The 24996-nt window shown below is 44.3% G+C and overlaps 2 protein-coding genes across 5 annotated transcripts in view; both read left to right on the forward strand.

The window, feature by feature from the left end:
• Positions 1-15721, forward strand: part of RASA3 (RAS p21 protein activator 3) — a 302321-nt gene extending 286600 nt beyond the window's left edge. For all 4 annotated transcript variants that reach the window (XM_053309444.1, XM_053309443.1, XM_053309445.1 and 1 more), the window contains 4 exons: positions 4066-4274; positions 7192-7295; positions 9323-9506; positions 12612-15721. In XM_053309444.1, the coding sequence (XP_053165419.1) occupies positions 4066-4274; positions 7192-7295; positions 9323-9506; positions 12612-12687 (573 nt within the window). In that variant the 3' untranslated portion in view covers positions 12688-15721. The remainder of the gene's footprint in view (positions 1-4065; positions 4275-7191; positions 7296-9322; positions 9507-12611) is intronic.
• Positions 15722-16589: 868 nt separating this feature from the next.
• LOC128350514 (uncharacterized) overlaps positions 16590-24996 on the forward strand; it is a 29021-nt gene continuing 20614 nt past the window's right edge. Inside the window, exon 1 of the mRNA XM_053308933.1 lies at positions 16590-16889. Coding sequence (XP_053164908.1) covers positions 16685-16889 — 205 coding nt within the window. The 5' untranslated portion in view covers positions 16590-16684. The remainder of the gene's footprint in view (positions 16890-24996) is intronic.

The raw sequence follows: 24996 nt of genomic DNA on the forward strand, positions 1-24996 counted from the left end.
GTCTGCTCACCAGATTGCACGGTTCCAGAGCAAAAGGGGTGCAGAGCGTTCCCAGGGGAGGTGTAGCAGCTAGGTACAGTTGTCAGGGCTCGGTCAGGTAGCAGAGTTAAAGCAGGAAAAGCCTGGGTCTCTAGAGGCCAACACAAAGCTGGGGTTCCTCTGAGTCTGAGGCTCGGCTGAAGCAGGTTTCAGGAGAAGCGTTCGGCCAGCGGGCACAGATTCAGGGTTTTTCTGGCTTGTTGAGCAGCTGTTTACTTCTCCTGAGCACTTCCACCTGTTGCCGGCATTTCATCAATCTTCTCTCGTGAGGAGGCAGAGGTGTTTCGCCGTTTCCCTTAGTGTTCTGCTTTCCACTCCCTGTCTCGGCTGCCTCTGACAGCCCCTCTTGTCTTGAAGCTTCGACTGGACCTGCCTCAGCTATCTCCTGTAGGCTGACATTGGCCGTGGCGGGGTGTGTGTGTGTGTGTCTGGCCCCACTCCCCCACCAACTGCCCCCCAGTCTACAAATAGCCATTTTGGCCCTTTCTGTGCTGCTACAGACGATTTCAGAGGCCACCGCTCATACACCTCGGCCATTTGCATGGCCGGATCATGACCGCTCTAGGCCGCTCTTTCCAAAAAGAAGAGGCACAGAGGCACCCTTGAACTGTTCATTGGAGCAGTAACTGCAGAGAGTGCAGTGGTGTGGGGGAGGCGATGTCGACCCAACCCGCCATCCCTCCCCGCGAACAGGTGGCCACTCAGTGCTCACACTGGGACTTGGCTATCCTTTAAATGGCCTATGCACATGCACGTGGAGGCCATTTGAAGGGATAGCCCGGTGTTTCTTTACTTGCACATTGGTGCTCTTGCACATTTTTTTAGAAAATAAAATAAAATAAAAAATTTTGATCCCCCCACCCCTTAAGATGGGCCTGAACCAGTTTGGACTCGAGCTGAACTTGGGCCCGACTTGACATGCACAAATCCAGACCTGACCCAGTTCGGCTCTAGCCTGGTTTGACTTGAAAAGGAACCCCTAGTCCCTTCTCCTCACTTTCCGTGATCTAGGCTTGACTTTTTATAGAGATGCCTGTGAGGGCAGAGCTATTGAAACAAACCAAAATTAAACCACAGTTGTGGGGGGGAAAGCTGGTCTTATGATAGCAACTAGCAAGCATGAATTGTCCCCTTTGCTAAGCGCAGTCTGCCCTGATTTGCATTTGAATAGGGTACTACATGTGTGAGCACTGTCAGATATTCCCCTTAGGGTAGGCCTGCTCAATTTCCCTCCCAGCTGTTTTTGACCTACAATTCCCATAATCCCCTGCCACAGTGACCAGGGATTGTGGGAGTTGTAGGCTGACATCAGCTGGAGGGCCAAAGTTGTTCAACCCTGCCTTAGGGGATGGTGCCACTCTGGGAAGAGGGTCTGAGGTTCCAAGTTCCCTCCCTGGTATCTCCATATAGGTCTGAGAGAGACTCCTGCCTGATACCTTGGAGAAGCTGCTGCCAGTCTGTGAAACAACACTGAGCTCACTAGACCAATTGTCTGACTCTGTAGAAGGCAGCTTCCTGTGTTCCTATGATTCAGACAGCATGTGGGACTATGGTTAGGACAAACTTCAAACCTTGGGTTCAGATTGTGGGTTGACTGCCCAAAATATACAAGTTTGTTGATTGGCTTAGGTTCAGAAATACAAACTAACCACAGTTAGACAAACCATGGTTCCATGTGATGTCTGAATCTTCTGATTATGTGAACTACCTTGGTAACCATGGTACAATAGCAGAGTTTTGGTATGAGCGGGGTCGCTGATTCTTACCAAGTGTGTTAGAAATAGCTTGCAGTTAAAAGAGAAGAGAATGAGGCTATATTTTGTCTTAAAGAGTACTTTTCTGGAGACTATACCTACTAGTCTTATTTAGCAGTTATAAAATATCAGGTACATGCTCTCACAGCATGAGGCCTTTTGCACTTTAAGATCTGGTTTGTGATTCGGTAACATCCATAAAAAGTGGAGTTCTGTGCCTGCACGGAACACTTTGGGTAAAATTCGTTAGCTCCTCGCAGTGCCGACCAGCCCCCACATTGCGTGCCCCGCGCTTGCTCATATCGGCAGTTTGGTGCCTTATTGTTCAGTTTCTTTCTGATCACCAGTGCTTTTGGTCATTCATTGGTTCCTTGCTCCTCAGGAATATTTTAGTGACTAAATTTAATGGTTTTGACTCAGACTGTGACTGGACATTGTTAGCAGACTATCCTTTGGATCAATTATAACTTCGTGTGTATGACTCAGACTGGAAAAGATTATTCTTTGTGTAATGGACATCGGTACCTCAGCAAAGCAATTTAAAGTGTATGACTATGGACTGGTAAAGTTTTTTATTTCAGAATGTTGTTTTCAAGCCGTACACCTAAGGAAAAGACTTTTCGAAATTGCCCCCCTCACTTGGTTCGGGCACTCTTCATTCTGTTCTGGGCCTCACCCCCATTGTGGCAGCCATTTTGGAGGCTTCCACACATGCCTAATGGGTGCAGCACCCTCCAAAATGGCCACCGCGATGGGGGTGAGGCCCAGAATGGGCAAAGAGCACACAAACCAAGTGAGGGAGGGCAATTTCGGAGGCCTGCAGGAGGGGAGACACCTTCAGAAGGGTCCTCCATGGCCACACTAGTGACCCCCGGAGACATAAGTGACTTTTAAAAAATTATTTGCAAACCCCCAAAACCAAACAGGGAGGGGGTTGAGAGGTGCTGGCTTGGCCTAGTTTGGGTCCAGTTAGAACTTGAACCAAACAGGACCAGCCAGTTTTGTGCACACCCCTAATATAAGGTGTCAAACCGCTGATATGAGCAAGTGCAGGGCACACACAGTGGTGGTTGGTCAGCACCAGGAGGAGCTAACAAATTTTGTCCGAAGTGTTCCATGCAGATGCAGAACCCCATTTTTAATGAATGTTACCAGATCACTGCCAGATCACCTTTTACAAGAAAGCAACCTAACTTTATACAAACCTGGGTATATCAGAAGCATGCTCAGTTTCACTCTCTCTTGTATGCCATAATTCCTTTAAAGGGCACAGATGGAGGTTATGCCATTTTTTCCTCACAGCAGCCCTGTGAGGTAGTTTAGGCTGAGAGAAAAGCTCTCTTCAGGCATTGTTTAAAAAGGAGGGGTCAAGGTCCCAAGAGGACCAGCCAGTAGCGGAGCCGGGCCAGCGGCGGCCCGTGTCCGGCCGCCACAGCAGCCCAGCTCACCCTGCCCCCTACATCTGATGTCAGACACGGGAGTTAACGGCTCTCCCTGCCTTAAAGGCTGCGCTGTGAATGCAGGGCTGGCCATCTAACTTTCTAATGGCCAGCACAGGAGCTAAACCAGTCCCCCCCCAATTCGGACGTCAGATGTGGGGAGTGTGTTGCGACTGTGAGGTGTGGCCCTTGAGGGGCGGTGGCCCGGGTTCTTTGACCCCTGTCACGCAATGGTGGCTACGCCCTTGGGACCTGCAAGCCTCACCCAGGCACTGATGTCCTCAGAAGCATCAACCACACGTTGAACACACTTAAAGAAGCAGATGCTGTGTATGCATGAAGAGGTTCTGCCCTTGATCGGAAGGTTGTTGAAGACAAATGCTTTAAGCATGTTCAGCACATGAGGAAGGCTTCTGAGTGGGTTAGCACTAGGGCAGAGCTTGCCAATGTGCCCTTGGGTCATTGTACACAGGGACATCATGGTGTTTTGTGTTTGTGTGTTTTTAAATCACATCTGAAGACTGGCCTAAATCACTGGCCTAACGTCACCCCGTAACCTTCATGACTGAGCAAGGTTTTCCTGGTCCAAGTTCAGACTCTGCCACACTGGCTCTCAAATTATTTCCATGGAGCATGCTTTTACAAATCTTATAAAGTTTGTGGTGGGGGATTCAGAGCTTGAACGGGAACTTCCTTTTCCGAAATTGGGTCTTCGTCCTGTGAGCTGCCAAGGATCCAAGTGTGTGCTTCTCAGGCTTCTCTCTGTAAACCTTAGATTTTAAATAGAATTAAATGTCCAATCATTGTCTGTTCCTCTTCTCTTTTCCTTTCAGATGTTCCAAGTGATTCAGCCTGAAAGAGTCTTGTACATCCAGGCAAATAACTGTGTTGAGGCCAAGGACTGGATTGATATCCTCACCAAAGTTAGCCAGTGTAACAAGAAACGTCTCTCTGTCTACCACCCCTCTGCATATCTTAATGGGCACTGGCTGTGCTGCAAAGCAACAGCAGATAATACTCCTGGCTGTACTCCCTGCACTGGGTAAGGACTCTTTAGGAGCTTCCTGTTCTAAATTTGGCCTTAAGCATGTTGATGATGAAATGTGTAGCTTGCAAACGATTAAAGGCTGGGAACTGGTGCTAAGTGACGTGAAGGCCAAGTCTGTGTTGACGTGCCTTAACTGTTTTCTCAGTCTAGTTTTCTGCATACCTGTTTAACTACTGCTGGCTTTGTAGTACAAGACAGTCCTGCAAATTTTATTCTTCATAAAATACAACTAGGACTCTAATGTTAGTCAGCTAATGACTTAGATTAATCTTAGAGATCTCCTTATTGATTATAAATAGGTTTCTCATTAATCGTGCAACAGATTTTATTTTAATATTATTTTTAATACGTAAACTGCACTCAGTAGCTGTCATTACTGAAGAGGCATTTCCTCCTTCTCTTACAAATGGGAAGGCATGCCATCTTTGGAGTCTGCTACTGCACATCATGCATCATCCAATCCAAATATGGCTTATTTCTTTAGAAGGCTTGCTTTATTCATATGCACACTTATGCAGTCTTGACAGGGATGTAGCTATAATTGAGCAAAAGGGTTTAAAGAACCCGATCCCCCAGCTCCGGAGGGCCCCCCAGTTCCACCCCTCCCTATTTTCTTCATTCTCTCCCTCATTCTGAGGGGCCACCAGAGAGAGGGGTGAACACGGGCCCCCTCTCCCCTAGCTACACCCCTGAGACTTGATTGATAGATTAAGGAACTAAACCCAGTTAATGGTGCAGAACCTGAATCTAAGGGGGGGAACCCCACACAAAAAAGCACCCACCTAATAATAATAATAATTAATAATAATAAATAATAGACAATTGGCTGGTTTCTGATTGATTGCACATTGATCCATTCTTTTAATGCTATATTGGCAACAGAGAACTACCACCACACTGCTGCCCTGCACTGTGGGTGGTTCACTTTTGGAGCACTCCGAATTCTTTCTTTCCCTTGAGGGAGAAGGGGATATGCCCTCAAGGACAAATGCAGGGCAATAGTTATTTTACCAGATGAGGCCCTTTTCTCCTATCCAACTGCCTCAAATGGCTTGCTTGCATTTTAATTCACTGTAAAGGTTTGGGGTTCTTGGGTCTTCCCCCACCCCACCCCTCGTTGAGGGAACACTCTAAGAAAACATTAAATCTTCTCTAATCAGTATGATGGGGCAAAACTATATCTTTACTTTAAACACATAGTTTGGCCCCAACATTGTATTGTATAATCTGTTGGAAGCCACCTTAAAAATCGTTTAGATTAAATGGTAGGGTATACATATTTAATATTATGTCCCAAGTGTTTAGAAGTAGCACTCTTCTGGTTTCTGGCTATAGAGTAACCTATTTATTGCTTTTAACAAATCTCATTATGTTTTAAATGGATCATACCTCCGTAACTCATATTACTTAATTTTAGAGTGTTGTTCCTTTTTTGTTGATTAGAAGCCCTCACAGGAAAAATTATCTTGAGATTATTTTGAGATTATCTAGACCCATTTCAGGCAGGCTATGGGGTGGAGACTGCCTTGTTCGGCCTGATGGATGATCTCCAATTGGGAATTGACAGAGGAAGTGTGACTCTGTTGGTCCTTTGGATCTCTTGGTGGCTTTTGATACTATCAACCATAGTATCTGTATCCTTCTGGAATGTCTGAGGGTGTTGCGGGTGGGAGGCACTGTTTTACAGTGGTTCCGCTCCTACCTCTCGGATAGATTCTGGATGGTGTCGATTGGAGATTGTTGCTCTTCAAAATCTGAGCTTAAGTATGGTGTTCCTCAAAGCTCCATACTTTCTCCAATGCTTTTTAACATCTACATGAAACCACTGGGAGAGATCATCAGGGGATTTGGAGTTGGGTGTTACCAGTATGCTGATGACACCCAGATCTACTTCTCCAGGTCAACTTCTTCAGGAGCTGGCATATCCTCCCTAAATGCCTGCCTGGAAGCGGTAATGGGCTGGATGAGGGAGAATAAACTGAAGCTGAATCTAGATAAGACGGAGGTACTTATTATGCGGGGTCAGAACTCTAGAGACGATTTTGATCAACCTGTTCTAGATGGGGTCACACTTCCCCAAAAGGAACAGGTTCACAGTCTGGGAGTACTTCTGGATTCACACCTCTCCCTGGTTTCTCAGGTGGAGGTGGTGGCCCAGGGGTGCTTTCAATCAGCTCCGGCTGAAATGCCAGCTGCGCCCGTTTCTTGAGATCAATGACCTCAAAACAGTGGTACATTTGTTGGGAACATCCAGACTTGACTTCTGTATTGTGCTCTACATGAGGCTGCCTTTGTACATAGTCCGGAAACTTCAGTTGGTTCAGAATGCAGCAGCCAGGTTGGTCTCTGGGTAATCTCGGAGAGACCATGTTACTCCTTTACTGATGGAGCTACACTGGCTGCCAATAGGTTTCCGGACAAAATAAAAAGTGCTAGTTATAACTTACAAAGCCCTAAACGGCTTAGGCCCTGGGTACCTGAGAGAGTGTCTTCTTCGTTATGAGCCCCACCGCCCATTGAAGTCATCTGAGGAGGTCCGTCTCCAGTTACCACCAACTCGTTTGGTAGCTACATAGAGATGATCCTTCTTGGTCGCTGCACCGAGATTGTGGAATGCGCTCCATGCTGAGATACGATCCTCCCCATCTCTGGCAATGTTCAAAAAACACCTTAAAACCCATCTTTTTGCCCAAGCTTTCTCAGCTTCCTAAAAAAAAATTGGGTTTTAATCTCTGGTTTTTAAATTGTTAAATTGTTTAAGTTTTTTGTATATGTTTTTAACTGGTTTTATGCTATTGTTAACCGCCCAGAGATGAAAGTTTGTGGCGCTGTACACATTTGATAAAATAAACAAACAAATAATGAAGAAACAGTTGTACAGTTTCTTAATATTTTTTAAATATTTATGTAGGGGGCTACCAGCTAATATACAATTAGACATAGATGGAGACAGAGAAACAGAACGAATCTACTCCCTTTTCAATTTGTATATGGTCAAAATGGAAAAAATGCAAGGTGAGTATGCGATAAATTATTTATTTTTATTTCTCTGTGTAAACTGTTTTGGGGACTTTTGTTGAAAAGCCGTATATAAGTAGTAGTATATGGCCAAAATGGAAAACAAATGCAAGCTGAGTATGCCAGTAAATTATTCCTTTGTCCATACATGTCAAAAGGAAAACCTTTATTTTAAAGAACATTTTATTTTAGTAAATCCTGAACATCTATATAATCTTGCATATATAAATAACTGATGCTTATTTATTTTGTTAAGGGATATTATGTGGCTTTGTTTTCATGCATAATTGCAGCCCCTAGTCTTTTATGTGACCTGCATATTTACCTTATGAAGTCCCACAGCACTTTAGTTATAAACTACAGATAGTTCATTCAGAACTAGCAGCAAGTGGACATGGATGCTATATCAACGTGAACTATAAATTAAGAAGGGGCTACATTAAGAAGTGGCTAACTTTTCTAAAAGTCTGTACAACAGTCCAGTTAGTTAGTTTGTTTTGTTTGCAAACCGTCCAGATCTTTTATATTGGGTGATAGAAAAATATAATAAATAAATATTTATCATTAATTATTTTAGGCTCTGATAGCGACTTTTTCAGATTCATCAATGAAATCTGAGTGTTCGAGATTTCAATGAATGCATAAAGAGGGAGGGAGCATCATATGACATTGACCACTGCATTTCTTGGCATGCTAGAAAGGTGTTCTGAACACTTTGCCAAGTTCCAGATTCTGCTCCAGCACCAGGGAGAGTCAGGATATTTTAAGCTAAAATATAAATATAACTTTGTCGGATGTAATCCAGTGGTGTAAGTTATATTTAAACTTACTCTGACCCTGTGTAATTGCAAACCTATGACCTCCCTTTCCATTTCTGACCATGTGTTTGCCCTTATCTCCCTATTTTGATTAAGCAAAGTCCTTTGCCTCTAGAGAGAGAGAGACTGCTGCTTCTGCTACTTATCTACTCTTAATCAAGGAAAATGTGAAGCTGTACAAAGTGAAGTGGAATAAACAACAGAATGAAGCCTTTCTTTCCCTAGACTAAATCACAGTTAGTGCATGCAAAGTTCCATAGTACCTTATACCGAATGGGGTGTTAGGGGGGCCTAAGGGCCATGGGCCCCCAATGTTTTGGGGTTGTCCCAAACCTCACTTCACTGTGCTGCTGCAAGTACAGCTGCAGAGGAGCTAAAGAGCATGTTGCCAGCATGTAAAAACCATGTGTGGCAGGTGCTCACACACCACTTCCCGGCTAGTTTTTTGTATGCCAGACAGCAGGGCAGTGTTTAGTTCCATTGCAAAGGCAGCAGTGGTGGCAGCAAGCGGCGAGGGTAACAACGGTAACCCCCCCCCCGTCCAAACCTTAAAACTTTTTTTAAAAAATGTTGCAGCACCAGTGGTGCCTTGATAGTCTGGGCTCCACTCCAGATCCTTTGGGGCATTGCAACACTTCTGCCTTATACTGCTTTTAGCTAGGCTTTCACATTTTTGTTTACTGTGCGGGAAAATGACTTCATCCAAAGATTGTTTCTATCTGTCTTCATATTTAAACCTAAGGTAGGCTGGAATTATTCACTGGTGATTTTCATATCTGTGGTGATGATCACTGGTTTAGATGGCTTTAAGGGGGTGAGGTGGGTAGATTCATGAGGTCAGGTCTATGAGTGGTTATTACCCATGATAGCTAAATGGAACCTCCAAGCCCAGAGGCAGTATAACTCTGCATGTCAGATGCTGGGGACAAACAGAGGCTGGGGCAAACAGGAAGGGCATCACCTTCCTGCCATGCTTGAGAGCCCCCAGAGGCATCCAGTTGGCCACTGTTGAAAATGATGTTGGACTGAAAGCACCCTTGTCCTGATCTAGCTTGTCAAATCTTACATTTTTCCTCCTCCTATATTACCTCTTGCTCTTAATTAGGAATTGACTTGCAGTTACCTGGGAGCCAGTTCAGCAGTGATACTTTTTAACTGATATTAGCTTCACAAGTAACTTCTCTTTCCCTCTGCATTTTTTGGCAGAGGCTTGTGGCAGCAAATCTGTGTATGATGGGCCAGAACAGGAAGAGTATTCAACCTTTGTCATCGACGACCCTCAGGAGACCTACAAGACATTAAAACAAATTGTAGAAAATGTTAAAACCTTAGAGCAGGAACATGCCCAGTACAAGAGGGATAAGTTCAAGAAGACAAAATATGGAAGCCAGTAAGTGTGGATTACTCTACTGAATATCTGCTGAAACATCAGGAACACTACTGAAATACCAATTGAGTCCCTTTCCCTGTCGTCATTTGTTTCCTCCTCTCAAAACTGAGTGGGATTTTCTTGTCTTTCCTGTAGCCTGTTGCTTCAGTCTTGAGGGAGTTATCTGGAGCTGTTGGTTATGCAGCAGCTGCACTTTAATGCACCAGTTCTCTTTTTGGTGGCACATTGCGGTCTAGGTCAATGGGACTCACCTGCAGAAGGCTGGGCCTGCACTTGAGCAGAAGACTGCACTAGATCTTCCAAATCCTTAAGTGGAAAGAAGCATTCATTAGCCATGTGGTAGCCACTTAAACACTTATCAGGTGGTGTCATAATTATATAGAAAGAAGTCTGTGTTAGCTACCTTCTGGGAGAGCACCAGGGCACAATAATGCTTGCCAGGTTATGTAGCTCTCTATGGTGTGCCTTTTTGTGTGGTTAGATTCTGTGTCAGAAGGAGACGAGCTATGTTGAATCCTGAACCTTTTGGTAGCGGGACTGAAAGTGTTTGCTCCCTGAGCAACTATTGCTGAGCCACAAGCAGCTTCATGAGTCCTGTGTCTTGCTTCTCCTGGTGATACAATAATTTTTTTCATCTTGATTTGGAATGGACAGCAATTATGAGCATTAGCACAATCTCACATGAACTTCTTCCCTCCATGGCCTTGTAATGGGGATATATGTGTGCCACTGCATACAGGCACATGTGCCTCATCACATTTCTAATTGGGAACTCTCATTTGTTTTGTAGCAGTGAATGAAGCACATTGTCTCCACATCACAAGGTACAGTGGTGCGCCCTCTACACAAATCGACAAGTGCATGTGGTGGAAACAACATGTGCACTTGAAGAAGTAACATGCCTTAGAAATTTCCCTCAACACTGCAGTACTGTGACTTTAAAATCATTTTGAACACACCCATAGCAGGTGCAATTAACATGCATCCCCCCAAATAGTGCAATAGTTAATACATTTATTTATTTATTTATACATACATACATACATACATATTGCCTGATAGTAACATCTCTAGGTGTTGTACAAATTTTAATATGAAAAATCACAGGTTAAAATACATAACACAAAACAATATAAAACAAAATTATTTTGTTTGTTGGATTTCTATAGCACTCTTCCAAAAATGGCTCAGGGCGGTTTACACAGAGAAATAACAAATAAATAAGATGGATCCCTGTCCCCAAAGGGCTCACAGTCTAAAAAGAAACATAAGATAGATACCAGCAACAGTCACTGGAGGTACTGTGCTGGTGGTGGTTAGGCCAGTTAATTTATTCTAATTAAAAGCTTGTGAGAACAGGAGAGTCTTGGGAGTCTTCCTGAAAACAAACAGAGAAGGAGATGCTCTTATTTCAGCAGGGAGCATATTCCAAAGCCCTGGGGCAGCCACAGAGAAAGCCCGGTCCTCAGTCACCACCAGACGAACTGGTGGCAACCATAACCAGACCTCTCCAGAAGATCGTAAAAGGCAGCAGTTTATGACAAAAGAGACGCTCTCTTAAATAGCCTTGATCCAAGCTGTTGATCTTACAAGAGTATTTGCCCTATTTGAAAATATACTGACTCCCAAACGGTTGCTTGGTCTGGTGGTGTACAATCATCTACCAAAATATCCAGTAAGATATACTTACCTAACTGTGCACACACAATAGTCCTGGATCTGATCCTCTGAGGAATTCCAGTTGAGACATGATCGCCCTAGTGAAACACGGGCTTAAGGATATGGTTTTTTAAAAAATAAGAGAACAAAAGAAGATATGGTTTACTGATGGCCTACAAGGTTTATTGTTGCAAGTTATATATTCATCAGGTTTGTCGTGTGCTAGCATGTATGTGTGATTTTTGAACTTGGAATGAAAGACAAATGAGTTCATGGAGATTAGCATTGTTTTGTAAATAGCATGCCCATTTGGAAAGTTTGCTTGATCAATCAATGGCAGTTTCATTTACAGCAAAGCATTAACAGTAAACAACTTCGGAGTATGCATCCATAGAGCTGCACCTTGGGGCGCTTGGCCTGCTAAATATTGATGGCACATGCACAGAAAGCTGTGAGAAAAGAAGCTTGGTTTGTTGTACACCCAGTCACAAACAGCTGACCATCTTTGCAATCAAGCTAGGTTATTCTGCACTTCAGCACCATTGCTAGCTCCACCCCTTCACTGTGTTATCAGTCGTAGCCTCTTCCTCCTCCAATAGAAACGTCTCCTTCCTACCAACTGGCTAGAAATGCAACAAGAAATCTGTAAAGCTCACAGAATCAGTTCTTTGTCTGCTGCCTGGTCCTGCTAAATATTCATGCAGAGTATTATCTGGCTAGTTCCCAAGCCCCCTGCTCTTTTGGCAACTAAACTTAGTTTGTGCAGCTCCAAATAGCTGGAGCTGAATGCTGCATGCAGTCCCTCTGGCACCACACAGAAGTGACTGTCCCAACGCACCCCTCTGCACTGGACCCGACTCTCTAACAGACTGCTTACTGGTTCTGAGGACCCCTTAAAGGATATGGAGCCCTGCTGCATTCCAGCACCATCTTGGCAGGTGCATGGGGAGTGCTGGGAAGTGAGGTTATTTCCAGTGTTTTCTCCATAGAGCTCTATGGGGAAAGTGCTGGAAAGGACTACATTTCCCAGTGCTCCCCATGCACCAGCCAAGATGGTGCTAGAATGCAGCAGGGCTCCTGCTCTTTAAAGGGCCAAACCAGAACTTACTCGGAACCAGTAAGGAGTCAGTCAGAGAGCTGGATCCAGAGTAGAGGTGCAGTGCCAGCAGAGCTGTGTGTATTACAGAGCTGTGAGCAGCCTCAGCTACTCGGAGGTGAATAACTGAACAGGCTACTTGTAACTTTTTAAGCTACTAAAATTATTGGCCTTCTAAGTTTATATTACACCGCCGCTTATGCCAGATCCTTCTCCTCGAGAAAAGGTGGGAAACACCTGAACTGTTTTCTTATCTGTTTGCTTGCTTGTTGTTGTTTGGCCTTAAATCTTTCTCCTGATCTGCAAAAATTTCAAATGAAGACGCCTAATGTCTCCTTTTTATTTTCTAGGGAACATCCCATTGGTGACAAGAGCTTCCAGAGTTATATCAGGCAGCAGTCAGAAACCTCAGCACATTCCATTTGAAGTTTGAAGGACAGTGCAAGGCTGTGCTGAAGGGTCAAATTTAAAAGAAAAACCAGGAAGCCACCTATAGCAAGATGTATATAATGAGCATTGAACTTGCTGAGGCTTGCTAAGTATTTTCTCTTTCCAAGAACTGTTACAGTAGTTGCTATGCACTTTATTCATCTGATGTTAACAGATGAAGTAACTCTGCCTTCTGGCAGTTTTTGTCATATATGGGGTTTTTTTAAAATGTTACTCTGGTTTTTTTGAATTTAGTGATCAGTTCAATGATCAGGGTGTGTGGACTTCATATGACAACTTCCACAATTCTTTACATGATTGAGACTGCTTTTGGATGAGATTGGTTGTTCTTGGTTGCTGGCTACTTTTGTGCTATGCCACATATCAGTTAGGGAAAGCTTTTTGGACTGGAGTTTTTTAATTGCTCTGTTTCAAAAAAAAGTGGAGAGAAGCCCCTTTGGGGTTTTGGTGTAGTCTTGCCACACTGCAGCTTTTAATACCACAAGCAGGATATTTTAGTTTTAGCAGCAGCCCCGTCAGTTAAGGGCCAGCTTTTTTCAGAGAAAGTCTAGTATTTAATGGTACTCCTCGGTACTTTTGAGATCCAAAATTGTGCCCACCAAGGCATTCAGTTAATTTCTATTTTTGCTATAAAGTGGTGCCATAAATTTGAATAATGCAAACTAAAGCAAGTAAACAAAGTGTAAATAGTATAAGACTGCATGGAGATCAGCCACAGAAAAATTGATTTGGATATTTTGATGACTCTTTTTCTCCTGGCTAAGGACCACTGGAAGCCCAACACATTTTCTGCTTCTGTAGTACTTCCATATAAGAAGAAATTGTTCAGACCATGTGCAGTTTGTCATCTGTGCTGAGTGTGCAAGTTTCTTTTGACTGCATGTTCACACAGTAAAAAATCAGTGGTAAAACCAATGAATGAAAATGGATTTCCTATATTGCACTGTAGTCCCAAAATATTTTTAATTCCACCTAGTTTATCCTCAGGGAAAATGTGAAGAGCTAGGAACTGCTGTATTCTGTCATAATACCCTTTCTAGTAAGGTTGACTGCTGCAAATTAGATACTAATGCCATTTCAGATGGAGGAATGGATGTGAATAAAGTCGCACTATGATATTCTACACATGATTTGCACACCCTACAGAGAAGTATTAATCGTGTAGGAAAACAAGATTTCTTTCAAAGCAGGCTGAAGAGGACAGAGCTGTAATTTAAGAGAAGCTTGTTATAATTAGGAAGTATTGCTGCCTTAACTCTACAGGAGAAACATGTCTGAGGGATGGGCCTGTCAGTGTGTTATACATATAGAATCCTTACTGAAATGTTGTGTAGACTTTTTGTATCAAATGATTTTTAAAGCTGAAGTTCATGTTCTCCTAGCACTACTGAATTTGCTTTGGATGAAATTTTATACTTTCTACAAAAAATGTCCCAAGAATAGAGAAGTTGGTTCTCCCACCGCCCCATCAACACACAGTTATTTAATATATAATGAGGCTGTTTACATGAGCAGCCCTACCAGGGATCATGAAGTAAAGTGAAGGGATCCTGGCACTTCCTGCAGGGTAGCCTATGAATTTCCCCTGGGCTATTACCCAGGGAGAAGGGCGCGGCTGCACCCTTCTACCAGGGGATCCCAGTTGTGTGACTGCTCGGGCTGCCTGCAGTCCAAGGAGACACAGAGCCGGGTGCCTAGAGTGCCCAGCTTGAGGGGGGATCCCCTGATACACTGTGCTTCTCATGCAGTGCATTTTGGGATTTCTGGAGGCCAGGCAGTATCCTCCTGCCTCCCCTTCCCCCCAGCTCTCCCTTGCCACCAGGGATTTCAGTCATGTGAATGACCTTAATGAGTTTAGATGAAGTGGAACGACCTATGTACCTCATAAATCAAATGTTAAGGAAGGGGAATGAAGAAGTCTGTGTGTGTGTACATTTTTACACATGTATATGTATTTGCTGTTTAGTTGTATGTCATAATTATCTCTAAAGATCTGGTTCAATGCATGTTGGGCTTTGGTGAATAATGTGACAGAAGTTATGGAATAGGTGCGGATATTTTTGGACCATAATTAATGAGCTTTCAGCTTGATGTGAAGATTCCATACCTTTGCCTGATAGTGTTTCTGAATAATTCTTCAGCTTCCTCCAAGCATTTGGAGCATAAAATAAATATTGAAAGTCAATATTTGCAATCCAGTCCCATAATGTTAAAATATCATAAAAATAAATGAGGGCTTTTATTCAGCCTTTTTGTTGTTGTTAGCATTACAGCATACTAGAATGCTAGAAGATGAGAAATGATATCCTATCAGTTGCCAACAGGAAGACTGAGAAAGAATGGTACTATGTGCCGTGAACTGCCATTTTAGAAAGCAATTTTAGAAAACCAGCTTTTTAAAAAACAAAAAATGTATTTGTAACTTGATAGTCTTTTAATTAAATACTAATGACCTGCAATGTGTGCTCTGTTTGCCAATTAAAAGAAGTGTTTTATTTCTAAAAATCTTGTGCACATGTGTTACTAGTTAAACAGCCCTGGCCTTTTCCAAAAGAAAGAGGAAGAAGCTTGCTACATAGTTCTCAGTAATGGGCAACAATCAACCGTACATGCCCCAGCCCTGCTAATACCTTTGTGAAAAGTTATCTGTATTTTGAAGGGCTGTAGACATTAACCAGTTTATTAAGGGTGCAAGCCTGTGCAATCTTACTTGGAAGTAAGTCCCACTGAATACAGTGGGACTTGTTTTCAAGTATATATGCCTAGGATTGGGCTGCATAGCTTCAATCCAATGCACACTTTCTAGGGAGTAAACACCATGGAACTCAATAGGATTTGTTCTAAGTAAACATGCATAGGATCAGACTACACAGCTTTGCATATTAGTGAGGCCCAATTTTAATTGGTGCACTGAGATTGAAAGGCACACTTGAAGGGAAATTTTTTAGGCTATTTTGTTTTGGGGTGTGTTTGTAATACAGGGTACAAACATATTAAAGATGTTTCCTTCTAACAATGAGTGATATCTTTTGTTTATTGAATTCGTAAGTTATCTCACACTGCAGTGCCCCCCAAAAGCACTTCCATTGATTTTATTTTTGTAATATAAAAAGTATTAAAGTGTAATTAATTGGTTAGATAATCAATTAATTACTTAAATGGTTTGATAGAACCTTCATGATTAAAGCCACAGTCTAAGAAAGGAATAAATCCATCCATTTCAATGGCCTTCAGTACACTTAAGTATACTTAACTCTGTGTTGGATTATGGCCTAAGTGTCCAGAAAATGAAGACTTTCTTGCAACATACAACTTTATTTCTTGTTAAAATCTTGATGGCTTAGAATCCCCCTGTAAGGTCCCGCAACCCTCAGGGACATATTTTTGGCAGGCACAGGGGGCTGCAAAGCGAAAAGGGATCACTTAAAATTGCCCCTCCCCCCTTGCACAATGGAAAATGCTCTTCCACCAGCTTATTGTTAGTCTATATATCGGTCAGTGAGTGGGAAAGTCAGGGAGGGGGCAGGAGGGAACTAGAACCATAGAGGTGCAATCTTTGAAATAAATACAATTCATCAATGATACTTGGGACAGGCAACTGCAATCAGCCACATGCCCCAACTTTTGCAGATACTCAAATGGGGCACTTTTTTGGCAATTAAGTATGAACAAGACGCATTCCCTGTGTTTCTTCAGTGAAACATCTATATTTAAAGACGCTTTCTTAGAACTTGGTATCTAAAGAAAGTTCTGGTATGAACAAAAATTAACAAACTTAGAGGAGTTTGTAAGCCTATCATTCAAACAGTGGAGCAATCTCAGTGACTGGTCCAGTTGCTTCAGTTCCCCTTTTATGATGTCATAGAAGCTGACAACAACCCAGTATGAACAAGCACCACAAGTTTTCAAGGCAACACATTTAGGGAATATATCAACTGAGAGAGCCCTAGATCATTCTTCATGCCCAGTTAATATGAAGAACCAAAAAATGTCAAAGGCTACAGCTGTAGCATATCGGAGACGTCAACAGAGTGTGGCTCTTACAACAAAACCATCATCTGGAAGCCACCGAGTTACAGAAACACCTGATCTTCACAAGTGCAAGACTGTCAGGTTCAGTGGTCTCCCACTGAAGCCTGAACTAGCTGGTCTAATCGAGAAGACGTTGCAAGAAGCTGGTGAGAAACATTGTTTACATATAAAAGCAACTTTGTTTACATATAAAATCTGAAAAAGGAAGAACAGGGCTTATTGTGAAAGAGCTAGCTATGCCATTTACATTTGTTTGCTCCAGCAATTTGTATCCCTAATATCTTACATTTCCATTCAGCAAGTAGGTGTTGCCTGAGAACCAATTTGAGATACACTGGTCAGGACCCTATTTCCCACCCCAAAAGTGACCTATTGGCAAATCTCTCATTATAGGTTGGCAGTTGAGAAGTGAGGTGGCACCATCACCATCCCACCACCAGTTTTTGTCCATCAATTGCAATGCCCTATTTTGCAACCACATCTAGTAATACCTACTTTTATTAGGACCAACAAGCATCAACATGAGTGGGGGAGCTGGGCATGCTACAGGAGCCCAATAGTCTGCCGTTTAACAGTCCTGATGGAATTTAAGGGGAGTTATGCAGATGTAATTAGATTTGTCTGTCAAAGTACTAGATGCTGATTCAGTCTTCATGCTAGGCTTCTGGAACAAAGAATAATGGCTATGCCTCCATTATAATATAATATTAATATAATATAAAGTCCCAGCAGATTCTCTGTAGCAAATAGTTTATTTTCTTTTTTTTAAAACAACTATTTTGTAGTAGTTGATATATAGCTTCCATAATGGGTATGTTTCAGTTTGTCAATCTTTTAATCAGATATGGGGGGTAGGGGGTAGGAACAAGATCAAGAAAAGACTACAATAAAACCTACCATCCAGTCCACCATAAGACAAAACAAGTTGTTCTAGTAAGAACTAATCTGCCTACTTTCCTTTCACTATCCCTCCAACATGACTAAATTTGGCCCAAATCAGTTAGGCAGTTCACAAATTAGCCTGCTTGTGCCTCAGAGTAATTAATCAGGATTAATCAGGGTGGATGATTAATTAGAGGTGTCCCTATGTGTCACTCACTACAACTGTACCAAATTTGGTTCATATCAGTTACATGGTCCACAAGTTAGCCCACTTGTGCCTCAAATGTTCATGTGTCTGCCATCTAGAATCGGTGGATGACATCATTACAAACTACTTGAGCCAACCCTCTGTGTCCCTACACCAGTAGCAAATTTGGTTCAAATTGGTTAGGTGATTCACAAGTTAGCCCAATTGTGCCTCAAATGTTGACATGTCTGCCATGTTGAATTGGGGTGGATGACATCATCACAAATCACACAATTGAGGTGTCACTCACTACAACTGAACCAAATTTGGTTCAAATTGATTAGACAGTCCACATGTTAGCCCACTTGCGCCTCAAACATTTACATGTCCACCATCTTGAATCGGAGTGGGTGACATTGTCACAAATTATGCCATTGCGGTATTCCTATGTGTCCCTACAACTGTTCCCAATTTGGGAGGGAGGAGCCAAGATGCTGACCGGTTAACAGCTCAACTCACAAACTCCTGCCCCAACCTGTGCTTCCCGCTCCGCCCGGGCATGCCTTCCAGGGGCTTGCCTCCCCCCAGGGGGAGAAAAAGATCTTGCAAGAACCCTGCCAGCAAGCGTCCTGCCAATGACAGTGGAGAACGCATTGGAAAGAAAAAGCAAATGAATATCGATGCCTTCCTTCCCTGCTCAGAGGCGGAAGCGGGAGATGTGAGCACTGTGAGTACCAAGATTAGATTTACAACTCTGGGCACAGAATCTCCCTCCCCTTCAGCCAAGGAGGCCACTTCATGCAAGCTGGCATCTCGGAAGGTAGCTATAAATCAAACTCCAATACTGTCTCATCAGAGGGCTGAGTGGGGAAGCTCCACAGAACAGGGAAGCAGGGGTCCCATAGCTCCTGGCCACGCATCTCACCCCTTTTGACTGACCTCGTCACTCAGCAATGCCTGTTTAATTTCAGCAGAATCCTTAATCATTATCCTTGGCTAATTCATTGTCTTGTCTCTCAAACTCACAGACAGAAACTATTGGATTAGTTTCATACTACTATCTCCCCTCAAGACTGAATATGAAAAGACTCTAATCTTTAAAAATGCAGCAATGCTCTCAAAACTAACGCACTTGACACATCGCCTGCAAATTTACAACATTGTGATGAGAGGTTTTTCCCCAAAAAAGCCTTTAAGAAACCTTATGTCTGGCCAACAGATTCACAACCCATCTGTCAAAGTATTTAACCCCAATCACAATAAATTCTTCAGTCAAGACAAGCCTCAACTAACTTCCTCCACAGAGATGCCTAATTTGCAGATTCACAATCCCATCCAAGATGAACTGCTCCAGCTAAAAAATAAACTTACTGCAGTTATGCAAAACATAAGACCACAGCCAAGATTAAAAGGGGTCTTGTGCTTAGCCTCAGGCTCCAGAAGTTATCTGGATCTGGAACAGGATCTGGAAATTCAGCTATCACACGCAATCTCAAGATTCTCCAGTCCCTCAACTCCAAAATCAGGTCATGATTCAGACATGCGTAGCCAGACCAACCTGATGGAGGTAACGTCTCCCTACAAACGGTTACTGAAAGTGCACCCACTGGATTTTTATTCAGAAACCAAAAGTGAAGGTGAAGGTGAAAGTGAAAGAGATGATCCTAGAGCTCTATCTCTCAGGCTTCCCCCTCCCTCCCCTGGTTGTCTCCTAGATTCTGGTGCTCCTGCTCCATAAGATATGTGCCCCAGAGTGCTCCTTGCTTCTGACCCACACTTTGACAGTGTTACTGCTCTCCTCTCACCCCAAACAGATTGTCCATGCTATGGGTCTCCCGGATCCTTCCCGCAATGCTCACTCATTCAACTCTAGGGTGGATGACTTCTATGATGGAAGAACCAATTCGCACAAGCCCTTTGGCATTCAACAAGAATGAAGGGCAGAGCTATGCAGCAACCCCACTCCACCCCACCTGCAGCGTCTCCTCATCAAGATGCCCAGCAGCACAGCCCCACCCAAGGCCTTGAATCTATAGAAGTGCTCACTGCCTTGCAGGGTCTGGGAACTGGTGTATGTTTGGACAGCGACTCTTATCTTGAGAACATTAGTGAACTGAGCTCTCAAGGCAGCCTACCTGAGTCAGTGAGCACTCAGGTCTTCCCTGCTGACCTCCCTGGACTGGACCCAAGACTGCAGGCTTCTGTGAAGGAAGTGTTGGACCAACTAAGTGCCTCACCAACACCCTCCCGGGCCAGAAGGGCGGGTACTAGCAGATCCTCCCTCCCTCCCCATCTCGTCAAGAGCCTCAGTCCCCAGCTTGGCTACCAGAGTTTTTCTGATTCCTATACGGAATTCTCCCACCCAGAATTCAACTACTACATTGACCTTGTGACATCCCACAGACCAGCATAAGATCAAGGTCCTGTTGTGGAATGTGGCTGGGTGGTTCCATTTCAAAGACGTAGATTCCACCAACTTCCTCTAACAGTTTGATATAATCTCGGTGCAGGAAACCTGGACAGCAGATGACCTTATGCTTAATGGATACCACTCGTACAAAGTGGGGGTGGTTCCTAGGGCAGGCCAAGGGAGACTTAAAAGTAGCCTGGGGATATAAGTCTCCAATACCCTGTGTGCAACAACATCACCCCTCACCCCACTTAAACAAACTGCTATGGCTATACGAGGGCGCTTGATCAGCTTGCTCCTGAGTGGCCTCTTAGGACTTGTGGATCTCAGCTTCCTTGGTTCTTCCTTGGTGAGTCAAAAGACGTCTATAGTGCTGCTGGAGGAATACTAAGACAGAAGCCGACCAAGCACGGTTGCTTGCCCATGTTCAGGAGTATACAGTGGTGATAAGGGTGGCAAAATCTATTCATTTCTCTGCACTTATTGCATCAGTGGATTCCCATCCGGCGGCCCTTTTCCCAATCACCCATTCTGTGCTGGGAAGGGGTGATTCTGGTGACCTTCCATCTGGCCGCTGTGACACGATTGCTAGGTTTTTCGCTGATAAAGTTGCTCGCCTTCGGTCGGAGTTGGATTCCAATTGCTCAGTATCCATTGAGGTAATAGAGGCTGAGTCTTGTACCTCTGAGTTTGTTGAGGCTGATGATGTGGACAGGATTCTCACCAACATGGGCACAACAAACTCTAGCCTGAGCCCTTGTCCCTCCTGGCTCGTTAAGGCTGTGAGGGGGAATGTTCTGTCATAGCTTCGAGAGACAGTTAATTCCTCTCTTTGGGAGGATTTTGTTCCACCAGCCCTTGGAGAGGCAGTGGTCTACTCTCTTCTGAAGAAGCCTTCTCTCAACCCTGATAATCTGGATAACTATAGTTCAATCTCCAGTCTTCCTTTTCTTGTTAAGATTCTGGAGAAGGTGGTTTGTGCTCAGTTGATGAGAGTCCTGGAGGAAACTGATTTCCTGGATTCTTGCCAGTCAGGTTTTAAGCCACAGCAGCACTGAAAGGCATTGGTCACCCTGTTGGATGACCTGTATCATAACCTTGATGTGGGAAGCTCACCTCTCTTGGTTCTTCTTGATCTCTCAGCAACCTTCTATACCATCAAGTAGGCTGGGCATTGGGGAGACTGTTCTTCAGTGATTCCGATCCTATCTCACTGGGCGATTCCAGTTGGTGTTGATTGGGGGTGAGTGCCCTGGCCCCTTTCTTGTGGGGTTCCCCAGGGCTCAGTCCTTGTTCCCATTCTCTTTAACGTCTACATGAAGCCCCTGGGCCTGGTCATCCATCGGTTTGGGGTAAGTTTTCATCAATATGCTGATGATATATCTCTACTCCTAGCCAAACAGGTGATGCCGTCCATGTGCTGGCTCAGTGCCTAGAGGCTGTCGGGACCTAGATGAGCCAAAACAAGCTCAGGCTCAATCCTTCTAAGACAGAGTTGCTCTTGTTCAGTCTGTGATCTGGCCACTTGCCATGTGTGAGTTTATCTCTTGATGGGGTTGCGCTTCCCATGAGATAAGTTTGTGATCTGGAGGTTCTTCTGGACTCACGGCTCCTGCTTGACCAGCAGGCTGCAGCCATGGCCAGGGGCGCCTTTGCCAAGTTTTGGCTGGTTCGCCAGTTATGGCCTTTTCTCGACCGGCAGGCCCTGGCAACAGTAACTCATGCCTTTGTTAACTCGCATTTGGATGACTGCAATGCGCTCTACCTAGGGTTGCCTTTGAAAACTATTTGGAAGCTTCAACTAGTCCAGAACGCAGCGGACCACCTCCTTATGGGTGGCTGTAGTTTGATAGAGTCACATCTATTTTACGGTCACTGCACTGGTTGCCTGTTCGCTTCCAGGTCCAATTCAAAGTGCTGGTTCTCACCCACAAAACCCTTTATGGGCTTAGCACCTGTATATCTCTGGGATTGCCTCTCTCGGCTAGTTGTATCCTGACCTGTGAGGTTTTCTTAGCTGGCCCTCCTTAGTATCCCAGGTACCTGGGCCCCTTCTCTGTGGCCACCCCTCTGCTTTGGAACACTCTTCCTCCCCAGATTTGTTCAGCCCCCTCCCTGGCTGCTTTTAAGGCCCTTCTTAAGACCCACCTGTTTCGCCAGGCATTTGCCCTTTAATTCTTGTTTTAATTAATTGTTATTGGTATTGTTGTTCACCACCTAGAGTCTTTGGAGGAGGTGGTATATAAGACAATTTTAACAAATAAATAAATAAATATTCTAATTCACCTGGGGCCCAGCTCACTGCTGATAATCAATATGTACCTCCTGCCACAGTGTTGAAAACCCAAAATCAGCTCTGCATGGGCAGAACTTGAAGATTATACGGATGACCTTGTGCTGGCCAATCTTGATGCACTGGTGGTGTTGAGGGGGGGGGGCAACTTCAATGCCAGGCTGGTGCCTGATGACCACAGCTTATTCTCCTGACACCAGCTTCCATCTCCCTGCTTGGAGTCTGAGCACCCACCCACCCAATCCACCTCTCTAAGGACCAGAGATCAAATTATGCAGGCCTTTGCCTAGCAAGATCGACTGCTAGGATCAACCTCCATATATTAAATGGCTCTTTAAAAGAGGACCATCCAGGAAAAATTACTTATGTATCTGGCTCCAAAACAAGTGCCATTGATTACATCGTTATCTCCAGGAACCTGCTACTCTTTGCCAAGAATTTTAAGGTAGTACCTCACCTTGACAGTCATATCCCAATCTGCCTTCAATTATTGTTTCCTTCCCAGCAGATCCGCTTGGAGGTCCAGTTTCCCACACACACATGCACAATCTTACCTGCAGGACGTCAGGTGTTGTGCCAAATGGTCCCCCCAGTTAGATCAAGCGATAAAGGAGTTGCTTGCCAAGGAAACTCAACAGAGCTACCGGCTAGACACAACTTCAAAGGATCCCACTCCCGTCCTCCTGGCAAACTATGAAACACTAGTGCACAAGCTACAAAAACACCTAATCCGTAAGGCTGACACACCCCCACCCCCCCGGCCAAAGCTGCATCCATCCAAACTATTGTTTGACAAGGACTGTGTTGATGCCAGGAAAGCTCTTGTTTCTGCCTACCAGATCCACAAATCCAGTTCAGGAACCAAAGCTGCTATGGCCCTCCCAAACCACCTCAACCTTAAGAGGCAATATAAACACCTATTGTCATGCAATAAAAGAAAGGCAATGGAGGCCACTTGGTCAATAAAAGAAAGGCAATGGAGGCCACTTGGCCATTCATCCAGGTGGTCAGAGCAAATGTTCTGAAATGAACATAGACTCAGCTATGTTCTGGTGCATAACGACTAACTCCACTGGCAATGGCATGACTCAGGCACCCGTATCCCATCAGAGATCTGGGAAATGCACTTTCAGAAGCTGTATGAAGACCCCACTGCGGAGATGCCTCCCGCTCCAGATGTAGAGGAATTGCCCAGGTGGCCACCAATCTCTATGGCTGAGATTGAGTCTCTAATTTCCCAAACCAGAGTGGGGAACCCCCCCCCGGAAGACCTTATAGAGTTGTGGGCTCCAGTCTTGGCCTCGCTCTTTACTTACATTGATTCACATGGCCGTATTCCCAAGGACTGGGGGCTGGTAATTATCATCCCCATATTCAAAATGGGAAGAAAGGATGAGCACACTAACTATAGGCCTGTCAGCTTGCTCAACAGCATCAGCAAGCTCTATGCTAGACATCTACATGGAAAAGGACTGGCTAGACCAAGAAAATCTGTTTGCAGAGGAGCAAGCCGGCTTTGGGGAGGATAGATCAACTGATCATTGCCTGGTGCTTCAGTACCTCATTGAAAACTATTCTTCCAGCAACACAGCCTCCCTTTACACTGCCTTCATTGATCTTAAGACCACTTTTGATTCCATCTCCCGAGTCAAGCTATGAGAGAAGTTGGACACCTCCTCAATCAACCGTTGACTGTTCTATCTGATCCACATTTTTAATGCAGACACGACTCTCAAGGTAAGGTGCAACCCAAAAGGGCGCCTCACAGAAAGGAGTCAAACAAGGATGCATCCTGGCCCCACTCCTTTTCAATTTTTACATCAGTGACATGGTAAGACACTTTAGTAGCCCAGACTTTAACCCTCACAAGCTGGGAGGATGTATTTAGATAGATTCGTTTCCTCCCTGTTCTCAGCTGACAATGCTGCAATCCTCTAGGACCCCTATAGGTCTCAGAAGAGTGCTGATGGCCCTAGCTCAGTACTGCAAGAACTATCAACTAGAAATCAACTATAAAAAAACTAAAGTTATGGCTTTTGCCAGACTCAAGACCTGGAGTATAAATGGCTACAAGGTTGAATAGGTCGCTTGTTTCAGATATCTGGGAGTGGTCCGTCCTACATGCCTCTGGCTCAAGAAAGGCCCACAATGACCATGTCGTCCTCACTGCTCAGAGGAGCTCCACCACCATTCTAAAATTCCTACGGACCAGATGGGGGTCATTAAGTACCTGCAGTGCTCAAATTATTTGAGGGCAAGACGTTGGCACAACTCCTCTATGGTACCCAATCGGGGGCCCTCTCCAATCTTGCCCCCTTGGAGCTCCAAATTTCTAAGAGCAGCCCTCCAAGTGCCTCGCTGTGTCTCAAATGCTTCACTACACTTTGAAATGGGCATGATAAAGGTTGAGGCCAGAGTGTGGTTGTCCATTAACCACACTCCATTAACCATACTTATGCCACAAGTGGCATAATTTAAACC

Source organism: Hemicordylus capensis, chromosome 3 (assembly GCF_027244095.1).
Source record: "Hemicordylus capensis ecotype Gifberg chromosome 3, rHemCap1.1.pri, whole genome shotgun sequence".
Classification (NCBI taxonomy): domain Eukaryota; kingdom Metazoa; phylum Chordata; class Lepidosauria; order Squamata; family Cordylidae; genus Hemicordylus; species Hemicordylus capensis.